The sequence below is a fragment of the Leptodactylus fuscus genome, chromosome 4 (assembly GCF_031893055.1).
Source record: "Leptodactylus fuscus isolate aLepFus1 chromosome 4, aLepFus1.hap2, whole genome shotgun sequence".
Lineage (NCBI taxonomy): Eukaryota > Metazoa > Chordata > Amphibia > Anura > Leptodactylidae > Leptodactylus > Leptodactylus fuscus.
The window spans coordinates 176,091,447-176,112,648 of record NC_134268.1 but is presented as its reverse complement, the minus strand read 5'-3'; the positions used below and the strand labels follow the sequence as shown (position 1 = coordinate 176,112,648).

At 43.8% G+C, this 21,202-nt stretch overlaps 1 protein-coding gene across 1 annotated transcript in view; it reads left to right on the top strand.

Moving 5' to 3' along the window:
- The first annotated feature begins 6,910 nt into the window (after positions 1 to 6,910).
- Positions 6,911 to 21,202, top strand: part of CHN2 (chimerin 2) — a 251,383-nt gene continuing 237,091 nt past the window's right edge. Inside the window, exon 1 of the mRNA XM_075271454.1 lies at positions 6,911 to 7,359. Coding sequence (XP_075127555.1) covers positions 7,311 to 7,359 — 49 coding nt within the window. The 5' untranslated portion in view covers positions 6,911 to 7,310. The remainder of the gene's footprint in view (positions 7,360 to 21,202) is intronic.

The following is a 21,202-nucleotide window of genomic DNA, read 5'->3' as shown; positions in this document are numbered from 1 at the left end:
GGGAAGAAAAAGATGTAATAAGTGCTGAATACAGATTGCCACTCCAGACAATCACTTTAGTGAAACCGCTGAGGTCAGTGATGTACAGTAATAGTCAAGTGCCGACTTGATGTCAGTCCTGTTGAAATGTGACATGCCTGATTCTTCTCTGCACCAACATCTTCGGAATGAACAATCCGCAGTCCAGTAAACAATCACTGGTTAAGTATCAGACTGTAGGGGTCCAACTGCTGGGACTCCCTTTGATGAAGTGAACATCCCTCACGCCTCCTAGTGCACTTGCATTACTGGCGTTCCATTCACTGCTATGGGCATGCTGGCATTGGCAAAGATTGCAGTCCCGGAAGCCTCATGGCAGTGAATGGAGCAATGATTACAAGGAGGAGGCATCGGGGACTTTCAGTTAATGCCCGCCCCCAGTGCACCAACTGCCTCATTTGCATAAGACTTCAAAATTGTTTTTCTCCAAATCTGCAAAAGTGGCATATATAACAAAGTTACGCTGTTTATCACTGTAATGTGTTCTGTAACACGATGGTGTTCCATATGTTTGGGGACGAAGTAAACTCCTTTTAATGTTGAAGGAACATAACATTTGCTAAAGTATATGCAAATTAGTTCTCATCTGGAAGAAAGGAAGCTGTTTGCATAGCCATTTCCCAGGGTACATTGCCCGTCTATTAGTCTACTTATACCAGATGTAGGTCTCCACAAGGACAAACAGTACTCTCTGAATCCTATTTGGGAATGTACTGTGGCCCTTTCAGTCTTGTAATTGATGTTTTTGCTGTGCAGGTTTATGGATGATACAGCACAGTACTAAGGATTTGTCATGAAGACTCTCGGGCGATTTTCCTGAATCAGAAAAGGACACTCAATGTGCTGTCTGAGAATTCACACTACATGTTTAATCTTCATCAGTTTTTCTTTCCCCCCATAGTTCAAAGAAAGGGCCCTTAGTGATTCCTTGATCTACACCCTTGACCCCTTCTTGTAGATTTTGGATTTAGCCACAAGGGATCACCAGGTTGCAGTTCTCAAAGAAGCTTCTATTTGATAACAGCTGGAGATACTGAGTATAAACAGGAGATTGCCGAGGGCCAGGAGTCTGAGACTAAGGATCAGATATTTATTCAAAAGACAAAGCCAATGGTCAAACTAGAAGAATAAGCCACACTGGGGCAAGAAACCAATGGGGATGTCAAATAGGGAATCAGGAACAAACTAAGAAGTCAGGATAGAGGATGATACAAGAAAAACAGGCTAGAGACTGGCACAAGACCAGAAACCAAGAGGAAGAATTAGTTTTAGTTCTTACGACATTCTAACACAGATCATGGCAATATGACACCACAAAGATCAAAAGGTACAGATATCAAAGAAGTGCCGCCTAGGCCAAGTGGAGAAATGGCAAATGGTGCAGCTCAACAGGAAAAATAGACTGTGCAATAAACCAGTGCTCGGATCAGGCACCGCTACAATTGTAGAAACACGAAACCCTAAGGGACTGTCTTCAGTGGTTAGAAACATGAGGGGAAACATTTGACCAGGGTGTTTGTGTGTTTCTTCCAATCCAGACAGCAATGAAGGATGTCATTGATGCGCCAATGGCCGCCTGTCTCCACAGGCCTATTCACTTTTTCAATGAGCCTGGGCCATAGAGGTATAGGACCTATCTTAAGTTTTGATCCATTCTCACGGCCTCATGATAATACATAGACAAGTATATGGGGCCATCACAATATAACAGGTCAGTATGCTAGTCATGAAAAACGTGCAGGAAGCCTCACTCACTTGTAAAATATAAAAACATGGAAATTTATTGACATCTTTATAAAAGTAGATACAGGAATAATACAGAATAGAAGCATCAGCTGTCAATGTCCATAGCTCTAAAGTGTCGTGTTAGAGGTCAGGGACCCCTAACCAGACCTCTGTGTGTGTCTCTCCAGTCCGCATGCACACCCCCCCCCCCCCCCCATCAAATGCCTGTCTTTGCCAATCATTTTTGCTAAATACATAGTCATAGAAATTAAGCACTTTGGTACTTAAGTTAGAAACACCCTTGCACAGTTATATGCTGACTGACCACGCAACTTTAAATGATGGCAAATGGTTAAAAAACATCTTTTTTCACTGCCATATTCTAAAAATTATAACTTATTAAATTTCCCATAGACAGAGCTGCGGAAGGCCTTGATTTTTGCTGGACAGGGTTTAATTCCAAACTGGTACCATTTTGGGGTTACACATAACCTTTTGATCCCTTTTCATTCCATGTTTTGGGTTCAGGATGAACTAAAAAAAAAAAAGCAATTCTGAATTTTAAAAATTATTTTTGCGTTTTTTTCATTCTTAAAAATAGGTTTTTTTGTTTTTTTTTCACAATATATTTTACCGTATTTTCCGGATTATAAGGCGCACATAAAAACCTACGATTTCCTCAGAAATCGCAAGTGCGGCTTATAGTCCGGTGCGCCTTATATATGGATGGAAGCGGCGGCAAAGTCTGCGTGCCGCTTCCATACATACATAAAAGGCACCGTAAGGGTGCATGCACACTACGTAACGCCGGGCGTGTATGAGAGCCGTACACGCCGGCGTTACAGCAGGGCTGCCGAGCACTTCCCATTCACTTCAATGGGAGCGCTCGTAACAGCGGCGTTTACGAGCGCTCCCATTGAAGTGAATGGGAAGTGTTCGGCAGTCTGCCGTAATGCCGGCGTGTACGGCTCTCATACACGCCCGGCGTTACTCAGTGTGAATGCACCCTAAGGGTGCATTCACACTACGGAACGCCGGCGTGTATCACAGCCGTACACGCCGGCGTTACAGCAGGGCTGCCGGACACTTCCTATTCATTTCTATGGGAGCCGGCATGCGAGCGCTCCCCATAGAAATGAATGGACAGACACTTCCCATTCATTTCTATGGGAGCCGGCATGCGAGCGCTCCCCATAGAAATGAATGGAAAAAAGCAGTCCATTCATTTCTATGGGGAGCGCTCGCATGCCGGCTCCCATAGAAATGAATTGGAAGTATCCGGCAGCCCTGCTGTCACGCCGGCCTGAAACAGAACGTGAAACTTACCGAGCGGTGCAGGGCGGGCGGGCATTCAGGCCTCCTCTTCCTCCGATGTCCTGACCACTTCCTCCGGCGCTCGCGAACTAATGGCCTGGGCGCATGTGCAATATCATAATGCTTCTACTACTGCGCATGCGCCCAGGCCATTATCAGTTCAGTTTCAGGCTTTTATTTTAAAACGGGGGGGGGGGGGGGGGTAGTTTAATCTAACTTTTACGGTTGGGCTCTATCGGCCTTATAGTCCGTAAAATACGGTAGTCTCATAATCAAAAAATCAGAGCAACTTCAACATTCATTGCCATGCTATTTATTTTGGACAGTATCTATTGTATGCTCAACAAAGAACAAGTTTTGTCCAAAATGCATAACACGATAACGACTCTGATACGTGTTGAAGCTGCTGTTATGATTTTTAAAAAATATATTTTCAATTAAAGCAAAGTGTTTAACAAAAATAAGTATTGGACCGTATAATTCTTTCACTCATCTCACTGGCACGCGAGAACCATGCACTCTGGATTACACTCTAGTGGAAAGGTGCATGAGTGCTACAGTAATAATAATAATAATTATTATTTAGTTTTTTTTCATGTAGTTCCATTTACGTAGTAATTAGAGATGTGCAAACAGCATTCGATCGAGTACACGTTCGATCGGATATCAGGCTGTTCGGATGTTCGAATTGAGTCGAACACCAGGTGGCAAACTCACTAAAAATTTGATTCCCCTCCCACCTTCCCTGGCGCTTTTTTTTGCACCAATAACTGTGCAGGGGAGGTGGGACAGGAACTATGACAATGGAGGCATCGAAAAAAATTCGGAAACAGTAATTGGCTGGATAATTCCAATTTATATGACCTCCAATTTATATGAACAGTGGATTTAATATCCGGTTCATATGGGACTGTGAACTATGTGACTGTGAGACAGGGATAGATGTACAGGCAGGGATAGCTAGGGATTACCTTTATTTAGGTGGGAATTTCACTCACACAGCTCTTTGGGGCTCTATCTGGTCAGGATCCCTGTCAGCTTGCAGTATGCGCGAGCTGACTTTTCCCATAGGAATGCATTGACCAGCGTTGATTGGTCGAATGCCATACAGAGTACAGCATTCTGCCAATCAATGCTGGTTCTTCCAGAGGCTCGTCTGTGAGGAGGCAGACTCTAAGATCTGACCAGAATGGAGACTGCTGTGGACCGATCTTAGACTCTGCCTCCTCCAGCAGAACCAGCATTGATTGGCTGAATGCTGTACTCTGTATGACATTCGGCCAATCAACGCTGGTCAATGCATTCCTATGCCGAGATGTAGCAGTGCTGGCCGTGCGCTCAGCACTGCTACACCGGAGATGAAGCAGAGCGTTGTTTGCGCTGAACCCTGCTGCACACTCAGCTCTGCTGAGATGCAGCAGCGCTGAGTGTGCAGCAGGGTTCAGCGCACACTCAGCTCTGCTGCATCTCTGATGTAACAGAGCTGAGTGTGCAGCAGGGTTAAGCACATCTCTGATGCAGCAGGGCTGAGTGTGCAGCAGGGTTCAGCGCATACTCAGCTCTGCCACATCTCTGATGCAGCAGAGATGAGTGTGCAGCATGGTTCAGCGCATCTCTGATGCAGCAGAGCTGAGTGTGCAGCAGGGTTCAGCGCACACTCAGTCTGCTACATCTCTGATGCAGCAAAGCTGAGTGTGCAGCAGGGTTCACATCTCCGGTGTAGCAGTGCTGGCCGTGCGCTCAGCTCGGCGGTATCTCCAGTGTAGCCAAGTTGAGCGCACGGCCAGCACTGTTACATCTTGGCATAGGAATGCATTGACCAGCGTTGATTGGCCGAATGCTGTACTCTGTATGGCATTCGGCCAATCAATGCTGATCAATGCATTCCTATGGGAAAAAGTCAGCTCCCGCATATCGCAAGCTGACAGGGATCCCGACGTAATACAGTAACTTGGGCATGTTAGATGCCCCCAGACATGCTTCCCCTGCTGTCCCAGTTGCATTCCAGGGTGTTGGCATCATTTCCTGGGGTGTCATGTGGACTTGGTGACTCTCCTGAGTCGAATAGTGGTTTCCCCCTAAACAAGTATTTATTCTCCATAGACTATAATGGGGTTCGATCGAACAGTCAAGTATTGAGCGGCTACTCAAATCGAACTTCGAACATTTCACTGTTCGCTCATCTCTAGTAGTAATGTGTATTACTTCCTATTTGTGAGTTGTCTATTAGGGATGATGAGGTGACAGAGAGGCCTCTCCCTCTGTTTAATCATTTACATGGCACGGTTACTATCGACTGCGTCATCTAAGGGGTTAAACAGTTAAGATCAGATCTGATCCAGGCTATTGCAGCAACATGGCACCCTGCAGCTTACAAACACTGCGGTCATGGGCTCAGCTCCATGATTATGCCATAAATGTACAACAATATGCATTAATGCATACCTGTTCATAACAGCAAGATGAGGGAAGGGGTTAAGAGTGGAAACCAAAACATACATGTGAACACAGCCTTATACCGTGTTCTAATGCATAATCCAAGGTAGTTGCTTCATCTGTACCATGATATCTAAATGAAAATTGCACCTACAGATAAAGTATACAGCCTATCCATCTAAATGCAAGAACTGTAGAGCGTTATGGTTAGACTCTGTTCACATCTGCATTGGTTTGTCTGCCCTGCTTGGCTATATTCACATCTGCATTGGAGTCTACATTTGGAGACCCTAGAAATGTGCATTGAAAGTCGCTGGATGAAAAAGTTCTGCAAGTCCAATCTTTTTATTCAGCAGTTTCAGAGTAAAAGAACGGACACCCAACAGATCCCATTACAGATAATGGGGCCCATCAGGCTTTGTATGTGTCTGTAGTTGCAGTGGTCCAGCTTTTCATCATAGGACCAGAACAATGGATAGGCCAACACTAGTGTGAACCTACTGTTATAGGATCAGATCAATAAAATTAACAGAAGTGCCGGCCCATGACCTGGAGGACACTATTGGTGGCTGACGGACCCCATTCACTATAATATGATCTGTCAGGTACTGGCACGAGGCCTCGCATTATTGTAAGCTGCGATATTCTGTATGACCTTTCTGACAGGGACTCCTACCTGAGCCTCAGACACAGATGTGACTAGAGCCCTACTGAGGCTGTAACCCTACTCGCCTAAGATCCTGAAATGTAATTCTACATAGCTATACAGGACTTATTCAGGAGCATGGGAGAGCTTGGTGACAACTAGAGATGAGCGAGTACTGTTCGGATCAGCCGATCCGAACAGCACGCTCGCATAGAAATGAATGGATGTAGCCGGCACGCGGGGGGTTAAGCGGCCGGCCGACGTCAAAGCGGAAGCACCAGGTGCATCCATTCATTTCTATGGAGTGTGCTGTTCGGATCGGCTGATCCGAACAGTACTCGCTCATCTCTAGTGGCAACAAATGTGAGAACTCTTATGGCATACATGATGGTTATCATGTGTAAAAATACTGAATTTAAAGAAACGCTCCTCCCAGGAAACCATGACCATATTCTACTTCCATCCTGACTGTAGGATTAAAAATAAATTAAAAATCTTATTTTGGTCAGTGACTGAACTTTGTGGACCATTACGAGGATATGGTCGGTAGCACCTGTTGCCACCTTGGTATATTTTGGTGACAGCCCAATGAAGAACTGAGCTTATCCATGATCAGAGTCCCCCCATTATACCCTGTTATTAACCCTTTCACTGGCCAGGTACTTCACCCTATGATGTCACAGAGATTCCCTCCTCTGCTGCATGTCTTGTGTATTATTGTCTGACTCTTCCGTAGACACATAATGTAACTTGGTGCTGTGCCAGACGCACAATACACAAACACACACAGGGCTTGTGCAATGTTTGCAGATAGCAGCACTTGGATGCCATCCACAAGTTGACTCTTCAGCTTGCGCTTGCCTAGCAGCACAGAGGAGAGGGCAGGCTCCAGCCCCCAGCACGCTGCCATCTATCTCCAGCACTGCCTTTGTGCCTGCACACACATCGGGTGGGAGGCGGCTGAGGGAGCCCGGGCTCTCGGCGCTGCTCATCCCGGCACAGGCTGCAGGACTCCGATGTGACAGGACTCCACACACCGACACCTGGAAGGACAGGGAGCGCGTCATCTGACAGAGCAGGAAGTAGTGGGAGGATGCACGCTGGCTGACATGGGCTGAGGAGAGCTCCAGCCTCACCACAGCTGTCCAGCATGGCAGCATCCAGCAACTCCAGCCTCTCGGGCTCGTCACTCTCCTCAGGTAGGTGCCCTCAGCAGGGCGGGGGGTGAGGGGCTGCTGCTGCCGGGAGGTGCCCTCTGCTGCCCGATACAACTTTCTCCAGATGCAGCAGGGCTGAGTTGGAGAGGTGAAGTCGAGCTGAGTCTGTCAGCTGTAGTGGAAGTGTCCTTACATATGAAGCAGAGCTGGATGTGTTATAAGATGTAGCAGAGTTGGACCTCGCAGCTAGTTTAAACTTAAATGGCAGATGTAGTGGAGCTGAGTTTGCCGGATATTGGAAAGATACTGCGTTGCAAAGCTGAGTTTGAAAGATGAAGCAGAGCTGAAGTGCAGGGCTGGAGTAGTAGAGAGTATGTGTGAGTGCAGCAGGTGTATGTGTGAGTGAGTGTAGTAGAGAGTATGTATGAGTGCAGCAGGTGTATGTGTGAGTATATAGTAGAGAGTATGTGTGAGTGAGTATAGTAGAGAGTATGTATGAGTGCAGCAGGTGTATGTGTGAGTATAGTAGAGAGTATGTATGAGTGCAGCAGGTGTATGTGTGAGTATATAGTAGAGAGTATGTGTGAGTGAGTATAGTAGAGAGTATGTATGAGTGCAGCAGGTGTATGTGTGAGTATAGTAGAGAGTATGTATGAGTGCAGCAGGTGTATGTGTGAGTGTAGTAGAGAGTATGTGTGAGTGCAGCAGGTGTATGTGTGAGTGTAGTAGAGAGTATGTGTGAGTGCAGCAGGTGTATGTGTGAGTGTAGTAGAGAGCATGTGTGAGTGTAGCAGGTGTATGTGTGAGTGAGTGTAGTAGAGAGTATGTATGAGTGCAGCAGGTGTATGTGTGAGTATAGTAGAGAGTATGTGTGAGTGAGTATAGTAGAGAGTATGTATGAGTGCAGCAGGTGTATGTGTGAGTGTAGTAGAGAGTATGTATGAGTGCAGCAGGTGTATGTGTGAGTGTAGTAGAGAGTATGTGTGAGTGCAGCAGGTGTATGTGTGAGTGTAGTAGAGAGTATGTGTGAGTGCAGCAGGTGTATGTGTGAGTGTAGTAGAGAGCATGTGTGAGTGTAGTGAGTGCGCAGCAGGTGTATGTGTGAGTGCAGCAGGTGTAGGTATGAGTGTAGCAGAGTATGTATGAGTGGAGTGAGTGTAAGTATGTGTATAGCAGAGAATGTGTGTGTGTAGCAGGTGTATATATGAGTGTAGCATAGTATGTATGAATGGAGCAGATAAATGTTTGAGTGTAGCAGAGTATATATGTGTGGTGCAGGTGTATATATGTGTGTAGCAGATGGATATATGAGTGTAGCAGAGTATATATGTGTGGTGCAGGTGGATATATATGTGTAGCAGAGTATGTATGTGTGTAGATATGAGTGGAGCAGTTGTAGGTATGTAGAAAGATTTATTTATTGCTTCCATCATAATCTGCTGCATTACCTGTGATTTTGCATAGGACTGCAGGTCTTCTCTGTCTTACACTTGGTCACTTGCTCTATTGCTCAGGTAATATAGACCATTGTAATGAAAACCCCTGTAAAAAAAAAAAATGCCCCCCCCCCCCAATAAATAAAACCAGGCGACAACGAGTGCCCACTTCTCCAAAATACCCGGGTGAATTGGTGTCCGCACATCATCCCTGCCTGTGGGAATGGTGCTTGTTCTTACGCTGTTGTCTGATCTTTTACACCCCTGTCATTGCTTATTCCTTATAATGTTTTCTATTCTATTTGCCAGGGATTGTGTGTACAGAGCTAAGGTCAGACCTTTCTCCTTTAGTAGGGGCTCATCATTTGTGGCCATGTTCACATAGCACAGATTTTGCATAGGTAAATCCACCACAGATTATTCAGGAAAAATTGTCAGGATGCTGATGGCTAGGAGATCGATATGTGGATTAGCCCTATTGTAATTTAATGGGGTAATCTGTGGCTTTTCTGTGATGACATCCAGTAATGTGGATTTTGGGATCTGCAATTATGGTTTTCAGAAACACGTGAAGAGGGAAAAATACGCCAGTGCAATATTGTCCGAATTTCAGCAGAGACCTGCAGTGCTATATTATCTAGAAGAATGATGGACACCATAATGGAATCTGAATGGATCACATTACAGTCCAGGGTCCGTCAGGTGCCATCGTCATATGACAGATCAGTCAATGCTGTTTTTGTGGTCCTATAAAACATAAGTAGAGCCCTTCCCTGCTCTTCCTAACCCTCCTCCTGGCATCGGGTGCCCTATAAGTTCTCCATTACCTTTTATACCACTATTTATTATATAGTAACAATGTTACAAATTGTTGCGGAATATGTATAAAATGTATTATTATTACTGTAACTGATGGGCAGTTACAATGTACTTAACCCTTCCTGTGCACAGCTATGCGGGTGATCCTATGTCCAGGCATTGCTATCTGTAACTCAGTGTCATAGACAGTTCATGCAGTGCAGAGGATAATCCGGGATGCGTTGCGTGCCCTGTGAATGCTCTCTTGCAGTTTGATTGGCAGCGCTGGTTTATTCTGCCATAGCCAGGGGCTGAGCAGCTCTGGTTCCTGAATGACAGATGATTTACCATTGTATCCAATAGCTAAAATGAAACTTGTCCTAAAGGGCAGCTGCTCCTGTCCCCGTGGCCACGTCAGGCAGTGCCAGGTTGTGCGGCATCCTGAGTTCTCATTTAACCCTTTCCTTATGTGTACGTTACCTGAGGCTAAATCTACTCTGCAGCCATACACTGCTCTTGACAAATCAGCTCATTGCGAGGCTGGGGGTCAGTGACACCGCTGCAAGCACATTACATGTTTTCATCATTAATATGCATGGCTTTATTGTAGAAACTTGTGTATGCTATTCCTTAGTAAAGATGTCATCAGATGGCGGAAATATTTAGATTAGGTTATCAAAGAAATTAAGTCAAGATGTGCTGCAGCCTAGAAAACACGATAATTCCTCATCTTGTTGTGCCTCAGCGTAATACATCTGTATATACATGTACATCACTTCATAATAGGACACTTCCGCAGGAAAATATAAATCTATCCTTTCCTAAACTGGGTTCACATTGAATCCCCCCCCCCCCCCCAAAAAAAAAGCAAAAATCTGCAGGGTGTATTCACACGCAGATGAAAATGGCGCGGATTCCGTGCGGAATTAGCACGGAATCCACATTAGATTCCCACGCGGAAAAAAGCCTCCCCATAGAACTTTTTTCTTTTTTGCACCCTAACATGTATTTTGCCTGTTGAAACTGTGGCAGAAAATCCGAGGCACCTTCTTTGTTTGGGGGTTGATCATTGTGGCTAAATTGTGCGGTTTTAGCAGAGATTTTGACGCTGAATACGCAGTGCTATAGGGTAGGGGGCTTATTTTTGTGCTGTTAAAAAAAAGACGTATTGGTCACTATCCTCCATTGAAGACAATGAAAGGCAAATTGGGGCATTTTTGAAGCAGATTTTGAAGTGGAAAGTACCAATAAATCAGCTCTAAAAACAGTGTGAATTCACTCTGATAGGACACCTGTCACATGGAAAATGCTGTCCAATCCGCTTCAAAATCAGCCTGAAAAATCGCCTCCCATTCATTTCAATGGGAGTCGCTAGCAGTTTTTTTTCCTCTAGCGTTTTTTTTTAGCTAGCAGGGGAAAAAAAAAGCGACATGACCTATCTTCAGGCGGATTCCACCTGGAAATCCCATTCTAGTCAATGGGAAGCAAAAAAAAAAAAATTATTTATTTATTTTTTTGGCATAGTTTTTGCAAAAACCGCTTTAAAAACCACTAACGTTTTTTTTTTTAAAAGAGAAGTTTCTAGGTCCATACAGTGTGCTAGAGCAAAATATAATGCACCATGCCAAAAAACTGTGTCATGCCAAAAATCGTGTAAAAAAAAAAAAAAGTTTCCTAATTCCTGAAGCAGATTTTTTTTCAGCTTGCAAAAAACTCTGTGTGAACTGACCCTAAGGGTGAATTCACACTGAGTAAACGCTAGCTTATTCTGAACGTAAAACACGTTCAGAATAAGCGGCGTCTAAAGCAGCTCCATTCATTTCTATGGGAGCGGGGATACGAGCGCTCCCCATAGAAATGAATGGGCTGCTTCTTTCACTCCGTGCAGTCCCATTGAAGTGAATGGGGAGTGCCGGCGTATACGGCAAGCTCTGCTCATGCCGGAGCGTACACGCCGGCACTCCCCATTCACTTCAATGGGACTGCACGGAGTGAAAGAAGCAGCCCATTCATTTCTATGGGGAGCGCTCGTATCCCCGCTCCCATAGAAATGAATGGAGCTGCTTTAGACGCCGCTTATTCTGAACGTGTTTTACGTTCAGAATAAGCTAGCGTTTACTCAGTGTGAATGCACCCTAAGGCTGAGTTCACACAGAGTTTTTTTGAGGCGGATTCCTGACCAAATTCCTGACCAAAAAACTCTTTGTGAACTCGGTCAAAGGGCTAGTTCACACGGGGCAAGAGGTCTAAGTAGAGCGCTAATGTTCTTTTTTTCTGCTAGCGGTTTGTTCCCATTCGCATAAAAAAGAAGCGAGCTGCCCTTTCTTCAGGCGGATCCCGCTGCTGATTCAGCTGCCGTATCCGCCTCGCGACTGCACCCTCTGGACTAAGCCCATTCATTTGGGCCTAATCTGGAGCCGAAAGCCGCGACTGGATGCCGCTGCACTGTGGACCCTGTGTGAAACTAGCCCTAAGAATGAGGCCCCACGTTGAGGAAATGCAGATTTTTGAGCCAAAGCCAAGAATGGCTACCAAAGGAAGTTCTTCTCAAACCACTCCTGGCTTTGGCTCAAAAACATCTGTAACAAAAAAAATGGAGCTTCAGGATAAAGGAGTATTTCTAGCCCATAATTCATGACTTATCTCTTGGGTTTGTCATTACTTTATGATCAGACGGGATCTTACCTCTGGAACACCTACCAATCCTCATAGTGAAGGCGCTGTGGCCTTAGTTTAGCAGTCTTCTCCAGTACAGCGGTGCGCCTAGACGTCCAACTGTGTAACAAAGAACAACGGGTCCATGGGCGATCCGGGCACCACCTTCCAGGGAGACTTTTGTATGCCATTCCTTAAGTAAGGCCTGGTTCACATCTGTGTTTGGTAATCCGTTCGAGGAGTCCGCATGGGGACCCCCTCTAATGGAATACTGAACGCATTGGCAAGCAGTGAGTTTATGAAAGCACACGGACCCCATAGACTATAATGGGGTCTGTGTGTTTTCCGTGCGGTGTCCACATGGAACATGCGGACAGAAAAGTACTTCATGATCTACTTTCCTCTCCGCATGACTCGTGCAGAGACCGCACGGAACGTACATGGACCCCATTATAGTCTTTGGGGTCCGTGTGCTTTCACTGCTTGTCAATGCATTCGGTAGTCCGTTTGGGGGGAAAAAACACAGTGGAATGCATCAAGGGTTTTTCCTGCAGTTCTTTTAAAAAAAAAGTCGGCAGAGTTTTCCCCTGCGGACTTTCTGCTTCTATTATACCTATAGGGAAACCGCCAACGTTTCTGTAGGTATAATTGACATACTTCAGTTTACAAAGCATCCAAAGCGTTTTTCCTGCAGTGTGTGCATGGAATTAGACAGAATCCCATCCACTTTGCAGGTAATATAAAACGCCGCAGCAAAAAAAAAAAAAAATTATCTAGTTATGTCTAAGGTTAAACTATATATCGATTAGAAGGGGCCACTGAGTGACCCGGTGACGGAACAAAATCCCAGGAACTGTAATATGGCTGATAGCTCTAGGTGAGAGACAGCTACTTCCTGTCCCCAATAATGGCAGGAGAGGTCTGGAGTACAAGCAGTTAATTTGCGTCTGTCAAGATTCAGCAGGATTGTCAAGTTTTTTTCGTGATTGACGAAAGGTGTTCTTTAAAGTGTTACCGACGGTATATTCTCAGTGGAGTTGATCTGTTATGCTGTCACTGGGCCTTGCTTATTAAAGGTGTTTTTCACTGACATGAAATGGAGATGGCTGAGCGGAGCACACCGCCAATTCCCAGAACTAATACTGCGGGACTTGCTAATAATCCTGAATCCTTCTGTGCTGGTCAGACATTTCTGTGATGCTGGCTCCTTCACACGGGAAATTGGGAATGTTTCCAGCTCATGAACTCACAAGTGTATGGCCCTGTTCACATTGTATCAGTGACGTTCATATATAGTTTTGATGGAGCCTGTTTGGGGTTGCTGCAGGTAGCAGATGGCTTTGTGCATAGTGTGGGGACTATACTGTACTACTATCATATGAATGGTTGCTGAACTAATAGTGTGGCTTCCCACTAGTCAATGTATGGAGACATCTGCTTCTGTCTCTGTACACTGTATAGACCTGGAAGCAGTCCCAAGCGGCTCATCGATTCGGGGGTCTGCATGTCAGTTCTTACTAATGATGTATTGATGAGCTATTCTAACAATAGGTTTTAAAATAAAAACCCAAAAGGGGCCACACGGTGGCTCAGTGGTTAGCACTGCAGCCTTGCAGCGCTGGAGTCCTGGTGTTCAAATCTCGCCAAGGGCATAAAACCATCTGCAAGGAGTTTGTATGTTCTCCCCATGTTTGCATGGATTTCCATCCCATATTCCAAAGACATACTGATAGGGAAAAAATGTACATTGTGAGCTCTATGTGGGGCTCACAATCTACATTAAAAAAATAAATAAAATAAAAACCCAAAGAAGCCCTTTAAGGCGAAGTCCCCATGTAGAGAACCACAGCCAAAAAGTGATGCAGAAAAAATACTAGGCGGAAATACATTGCAATTTTTTGTAGCACTTTTCACAGGAAGTCCGAATTTCTGCTTCTATTATACCTAGGCGAAAAATGCCAGCGTTTCTGTAGGTATAATGGACATGCTGTGTTTTACAAAAAAGTGCGTTTTTTAAATCGCAGCATTTCCACTGCAGATTTTTCTCTGTATTGTATGGAATGGATTAGTCTGCTTACCTGAATCTGCCAATTTTCTGCAGTGTCTCAGTTCCCATAGGATATTCCCTTAAAGGGATTGTCCAATTTTTTTTTTAAATGTTTAACAGTGTTGGTGAAAGGGCCAAGTAGCATTAAAATAAAATACTCACCTCTCCCCGGTCCTCCACCTGTGGTCTCCCTTTTAGAGGTCCCTGGCTGACATCAGCTATGATGTCCCGTGTGTGCTAGGTGACTACTGGAGCCAGTCACTAATTTCAGCAAAAAATATGTTGGACAACCCCATTAATATTCAGCTTCCTGGATGCTTGCTTTGAGAGTTGGACAGTTCCTTACAGGTAATAATCTTATGAGTATGGTACTGTAGTCTTAAGAGGCTTGTTACACTAGGTTCACAGTAGCCCCAGCTCTTCGTCATTAGGGTCTGTTGGGGGAGAGCCGGACCACTAAAACAGTGGACACAGATGGAGCCAGCTGGACCCCTTTGACTATTATGGGGTTCGTCGGGTGTCCGTCCTTTTGAAACTGAAAGGACAGAGAAACAAGTGGTTATGTTATGTTTGCATCTCTGTATCTGGTCTGTTGGTGGACTGGAAGAATGTAAAAAAGAATAATGATGGACCCCAAAAAACAAGGGACGGGAATGGAGCCCATTGCATCTCATTGATTATAATGGGATCTATCAGGTGTTTTTTTTTTTTTTTTTATTCTGACGGATCTGTGCCAGACTGACACCTGGTGCAGATGTGAACGTAGCCTTATAGAAAGTCGTCCCTAACTCCAGAATGAGCAAGAGTGTTCCAGTAATAAAAAAGGGAAATGGGAAATAATTTTTCCGTAACTCTGTAGCGTGCACAGCCTATTTTATGACTGACTGTCTTGGCCTACTCCTTCATACAGACAGAATATAGGCTGCCAACAAAGGTAGCCTATATACAGCTGATAGCATTAAAGTTCAGTGTTGTTACACTGTCTCTGCTTAAGCAGTTCCTATAGAATTATTTTAGGGTTTTTTTCGGTTTCCTTTGTGTTTACCAGCGATGAACCTGCACTTGGAAACATCCTGGGTTGTCAGCATTTCTGACTCAATCACTTCTGCATATTCTGCCCACATTGTCCACAAAACTGCTCTGTACATCTGTAAAGCGTGTGGGCGGATAAAATAGCACCGGAACTTTGCCTTTACACCTTTGAACTTATGTGTGTGTCACCAGTGGATTCTACTATTATTAGTATAAGTATCCGCTCACATCAGGACAGAGGATTTTTAGATCACTGTGATGGCCTTTAAAGGGAGTCTGTCAGCAGTACATTAGTTATAAACCTAATCCCAAAACATTGCAGAGGTGATTGTATAGTTTCCAACTATATCTCTAAATCTGTTATTCAGCTTTAGAACCCCATTTTCATGTAATTGGACATTTTGTTTGTGTGCAAATGAGGGAATGTAGAGACTGAAGCCCAGGAAAGTTAGGGCACTCCTTTGCCTATTAATAAGATGGCAATTTACCTAAAAATGGGGCTCCAAAGCTAAATAAGAGGCATATTTGGAAACTGTGGAATCACCTCTACAAGGTACTGTGATTGTGTAGAACCAATTTGCTTCTGACAGACTCCCTTTAAAGGGGTTGTTCCTTCTCAAGGATCCTATCTATACTGGTAGCTTATGTAAATTGAAGACTTTTCCTAAATATATTGCTTTATATTGCTAAATTCTGCTTTGTTTGCCTGCTATGTGAATTTATTCCTTCCATTGTTTACACAGCGTTGCTATAACCACGGACCTATAGAACAATTGACGTCTCTCACTGCTCTTGCTGGCAGGACAATCGTTCAGCTAATAGAAGTTTGCTGATGAAGCAGAGTCGTTTATCTCACTATGTAAACACACAGATAACGCTGAGTCCATTCTGTACAAGCATCTGCGTATTATCTGATCTACATAAGTGTTCTGTGTCCCGTTTAGCCAGAGGGAGGAGAGGGGAGACAAATACAGGAAGTGAGAAGCAGACATGGCAGGCAGCCTGCTGAGACTCTGAGATGGGGAAAACCCATCTAGAATAGAGACGATGCATATGCCTTTATGCTCTGCTAGAGTGGGGTCATATGGAAGACACCTGTATGCCGAAGTCAGTGGATCAGCGCCTATAAAGGATGCAAACTGCAGTTGGTAGAGGTAGTATTAAAGGGAGTCTGTCACTAGGGTGAAGTATATTAAACAAGCAATACAGTTAGGCAGGTCAGGGTCATCTGAATGTAATGCCTTTTCCCCCTGAAAATTTGTGCCTCCATTGCCATTTATTTCACCCTATGCAAATGAGCAATCTGGAGCACCGAGGGAGGTTCTGTTGCTCTAATAACCCTCCTTTGTTATTGCCAGAGAATGTGGAAATGTTGAAATCTTGCCTGGCCCTGAGCTCTCATGTGAATGCCGGCATATTAGAGCAGTTTGGAGTGTAGCAGTTTAGCGCTGTGGAGCCGTCCTTGGAGCTCCAGACTGCTCATTTGCATATTGTGAAATAAATGAATATCTCAGTAACGGAGGCCTGAACTTTCATGGGGAAATGAGCGTTACGTTCCGGTGAGCCTGACCTATCTAACTGTGTTGCTGGTTTAATATGCTTCACCATGGTGACAGACTCCCTTTAGGGATCGTGTGCACGTTTTTGCATGTAGTTATTGTGGGTTGGAAGACGACGCAGCACCCGTCCTTTATACATTCGCTCCATTTAAATTCTCGCTTTAAAAATTGCTTGCTAAAACCTGAACGTGTGAATGCAGCCTGACAGAGTTGTTCTTTCTGTATGAGTGATTTTAAATAGACTACTCTGCATTATAGTCTTACATTTGTGGTGGTGTAAAATGACTTTGATAAGAACTAATGAGATCCTGAAGTGCTTTCTGCAAGCGATTTATTACAGCAGCCATTTTATTTTGCAGCGTCAGCATGTTGTGCGGTTATTCGGTAGAAGGGGAACCCATAACTATTGATTTGTGTTTATTTAATTCAGCGCCAATTATATCCGCACCTTTAATATTTAATATTCTATAATTTGGAGTTCTCCCGTCAAGCTGCCTTTAAGCTGCTGTCTCTTAGTAAATCAATGTCTGATCACAAGTAAAATATTCTCTGTTTTCTTCTTTGCCTCTGACTGACTTGGACATGTGACTTCCCAGGCTTGCACATATTCATCAATCAATGCGCTCCTGTTGTCGCTATATGTCCGCCTTTATATTGAGACCACCTTCCCAGAAGCTTTTTACTCTTCATGTAATTATCTTATGTTCTTGCTTGGTGTCTTGAGTGTATCGTCCTAGTTCCCAGTAGGTGAAAGCAGACAGAAGTGCACGGGGAGTCGAAACGCCATTAGTATAGAAATGATGTAAGATCCATTGAAATGGTCCTCCGGTCCGCCTTCTAGATGTGAAAATTTAATAGCCGTTTGATACGGAAGATATTGCAGTGAAAAAGTGAAATGGATTTGCAGCAGGTGTCACTTTACTTCAGTATGGCAGACTGAATATGTGTGATCTGACAGAAAGCACCATGGACCACCATAGAGCCGCCATCACTAATGTAGTCTTTGTACGTAGATGGTAAATCCTTGTATACAACAGCGGAAAGGACTTGGACTCATCAAATACAGTCCTATGAAAAAGTTTGGGCACCCCTATTAATCTTAATCATTTTTTGTTCTAAATATTTTGGTGTTTGCAACAGCCATTTCAGTTTGATATATCTAATAACTGATGGACACAGTAATATTTCAGGATTGAAATGAGGTTTATTGTACTAACAGAAAATGTGCAATATGCATTAAACCAAAATTTGACCAGTGCAAAAGTATGGGCACCCTTATCATTTTATTGATTTGAATTCCCCTAACTACTTTTTACTGACTTACTGAAGCACAAAATTGGTTTTGTAACCTCAGTGAGCTTTGAACTTCATAGCCAGATGTATCCAATCATAAGAAAAGGTATTTAAGGTGGCCAATTGCAAGTTGATCTCCTATTTGAATCTCCTCTGAAGAGTGGCATCATGGGCTACTCAAAACAACTCTCAAATGATCTGAAAACAAAGATTGTTCAACATAGTTGTTCAGGGGAAGGATACAAAAAGTTGTCTCAGAGATTTAACCTGTCAGTTTCCACTGTGAGGAACATAGTAAGGAAATGGAAGACCACAGGGACAGTTCTTGTTAAGCCCAGAAGTGGCAGGCCAAGAAAAATATCAGAAAGGCAGAGAAGAAGAATGGTGAGAACAGTCAAGGACAATCCACAGACCACCTCCAAAGAGCTGCAGCATCGTCTTGCTGCAGATGGTGTCACTGTGCATCGGTCAACTATACAGCGCACTTTGCACAAATAGAAGCTGTATGGGAGAGTGATGAGAAAGAAGCCGTTTCTGCACGTACGCCACAAATAGAGTTGCCTGAGGTATGAAAAAGCACATTTGGACAAGGCAGCTTCATTTTGGAAACAAAAATTGAGTAGTTTGGTTATAAAAAAAGGCGTTATGCATGGCGTCCAAAAAGAAACAGCATTCCAAGAAAAACACATGCTACCCACTGTAAAATTTGGTGGAGGTTCCATCATGCTTTGGGGCTGTGTGGCCAATGCCGGCATCGGGAATCTTGTTAAAGTTGAGAGTCGCATGGATTCCACTCAGTATCAGCAGATTCTTGAGAATAATGTTCAAGAATCAGTGACGAAGTTGAAGTTACGCCGGGGATGGATATTTCAGCAAGACAATGATCCAAAACACCGCTCCAAATCCTCAGGCATTCATGCAGAGGAACAATTACAATGTTCTGGAATGGCCATCCCAGTCCCCAGACCTGAATATCATTGAACATCTGTGGGATGATTTGAAGCGGGCTGTCCATGCTCGGCGACTATCTAACTTAACTGAACTTGAATTGTTTGTCCAAAATACCTTTATCCAGGAACTGATTAAAAGCTACAGGAAGCGACTAGAGGCTGTTATCTTTGCAAAAGGAGGATCTACTAAATATTAATGTCACTTTTCTGTTGAGGTGCCCATACTTTTGCACCGGTCAAATTTTGGTTTAATGCATATTGCACATTTTCTGTTAGTACAATAAACCTCATTTTAATCCTGAAATATTACTGTGTCCATCAGTTATTAGATATATCAAACTGAAATGGCTGTTATAAACACCAAAATATTTAGAACTAAAAATGATTAAGATTAATAGGGGTGCCCAAACTTTTTCATAGGACTGTATGATATGATTTCTAAGTCAAAAGTCACCACTTGAATCTCCCTTACACAACATCTGCTCGTTGCAGTTCTTTCGGCCATTTGTATGGTCGCCATGTAATACAATACATTTTGGTGTCTAAAAAAAAAATATTATAGATGGATCCATTTTTTTGTGTACAGGACTTGATCCCTTTGCTTCCATTTTCATCCATATTTAGCCTCCATTTTTGCATCTACAGACCCTCTAACTGGGGATGTAAATAGTTCCATAGATGATCATACATTTCTCGCACTACAAGTTCCAGGATAGTTATTATCATATATGTGCGTTACATTCATAATTTCGCGTTTTCCAATAAAACAATGATAATAATAATTATGTACATTCTTTCTCTACATTTTCATGAAATTTTTCAGTATTTCTGCACACTTGTTATTGTACGATTTGTGTGACACCGAGTGTGTGAAATGGAACAGGAAACTGATGGAGGTCATGCTGGGGGGTCCCTGTAGCAAATTGTTCACATTGGTCAGACATCTACAATATCTATCAAGTGAGGCCTGGAGAGAGCGGCTCTACAGACATCATGACACTGAGTGCTATACATAATGGCTCCTGCTAGGATATACCAGCTACGTCTATAGAAATAGATCATATCCAAGGAAAACTCTGTAGCGGAAGATTTATGAAGCTGTCTGAAAGAAAAATAGTCTTTGCTGCCCATAGCAACCAATTGACGCACAGCTTCCATTTCTTATAGGGCTCTTGAAAAATTAATGATGGGATTGGTTGATGTGGGCAACGCGTTTTTTTTAATTCCGGCCCAGTGATCTTGAGAACGAACAGCAAATGGTACTTATTTAGTGCTTCCATACATGTCGGCTGCTGACCCTATTCACTTGCATGGGGCCACGGTTCAGTTGCCAGACAGGGGCCAGTGCACTGAAGTGGGTGCAATGCTAAATTAGTGCTAGACCACTTTATTTTCAGGAGAGGCCAAACCCCACCGTGTTAGGTAGCAATATGCCCTAAAGTGGGACTAACCCTATAAAAGGAATTAGTTGAAGAGGGTCTGCACACAAGTAGAAGGAGCTGTCACAATGGAGGATACCCAGTAATATATGGGAGCTGTGTGTATCATCAGGAAATGACTGCCTGCTAAACAGTTCCCTAAATGATGTCACCCATGAACTTGCTGGCAGGAAAGATGGGCCAGAGTGGGCAGACACTGTAAAATGGACAAATTACAAAACAGTACAATGGGGACCATTAGGTAGCCATAAGCACGTATGCCAACTACTGGGTGACAGTGCTGGACACACAGCAATGTGACCACAAACCCCGTTCTTGTGACTGGTGGAGGTCCCAGTGTTTAACCCCTACCAAGCACCAATATCTGATGAATAACCCTTTAAGTTTTGCATTTGCAGACTGTAAAGCTAATGTCTATCATCCATGGAACTCTAACTGTGATCATGTCTAATATAAGAGATAATAAAGAGATAATACAAAATACTCATCCTTTCTACCAGCGTCCTCACTAAACTCATTACTATGAACCTGAATTAATTAGAATTAAAGGGCTTTTTAGTCATCTCATGTTGGGCGATCTCTAGTGCCCCCACCTTGCTATGCCATGAATGGTTATATGCCCTCACATCAGAAGAGTTAGCTGAGAAAATTGTCTGTGCCCTTCAAGGGCTAAGAT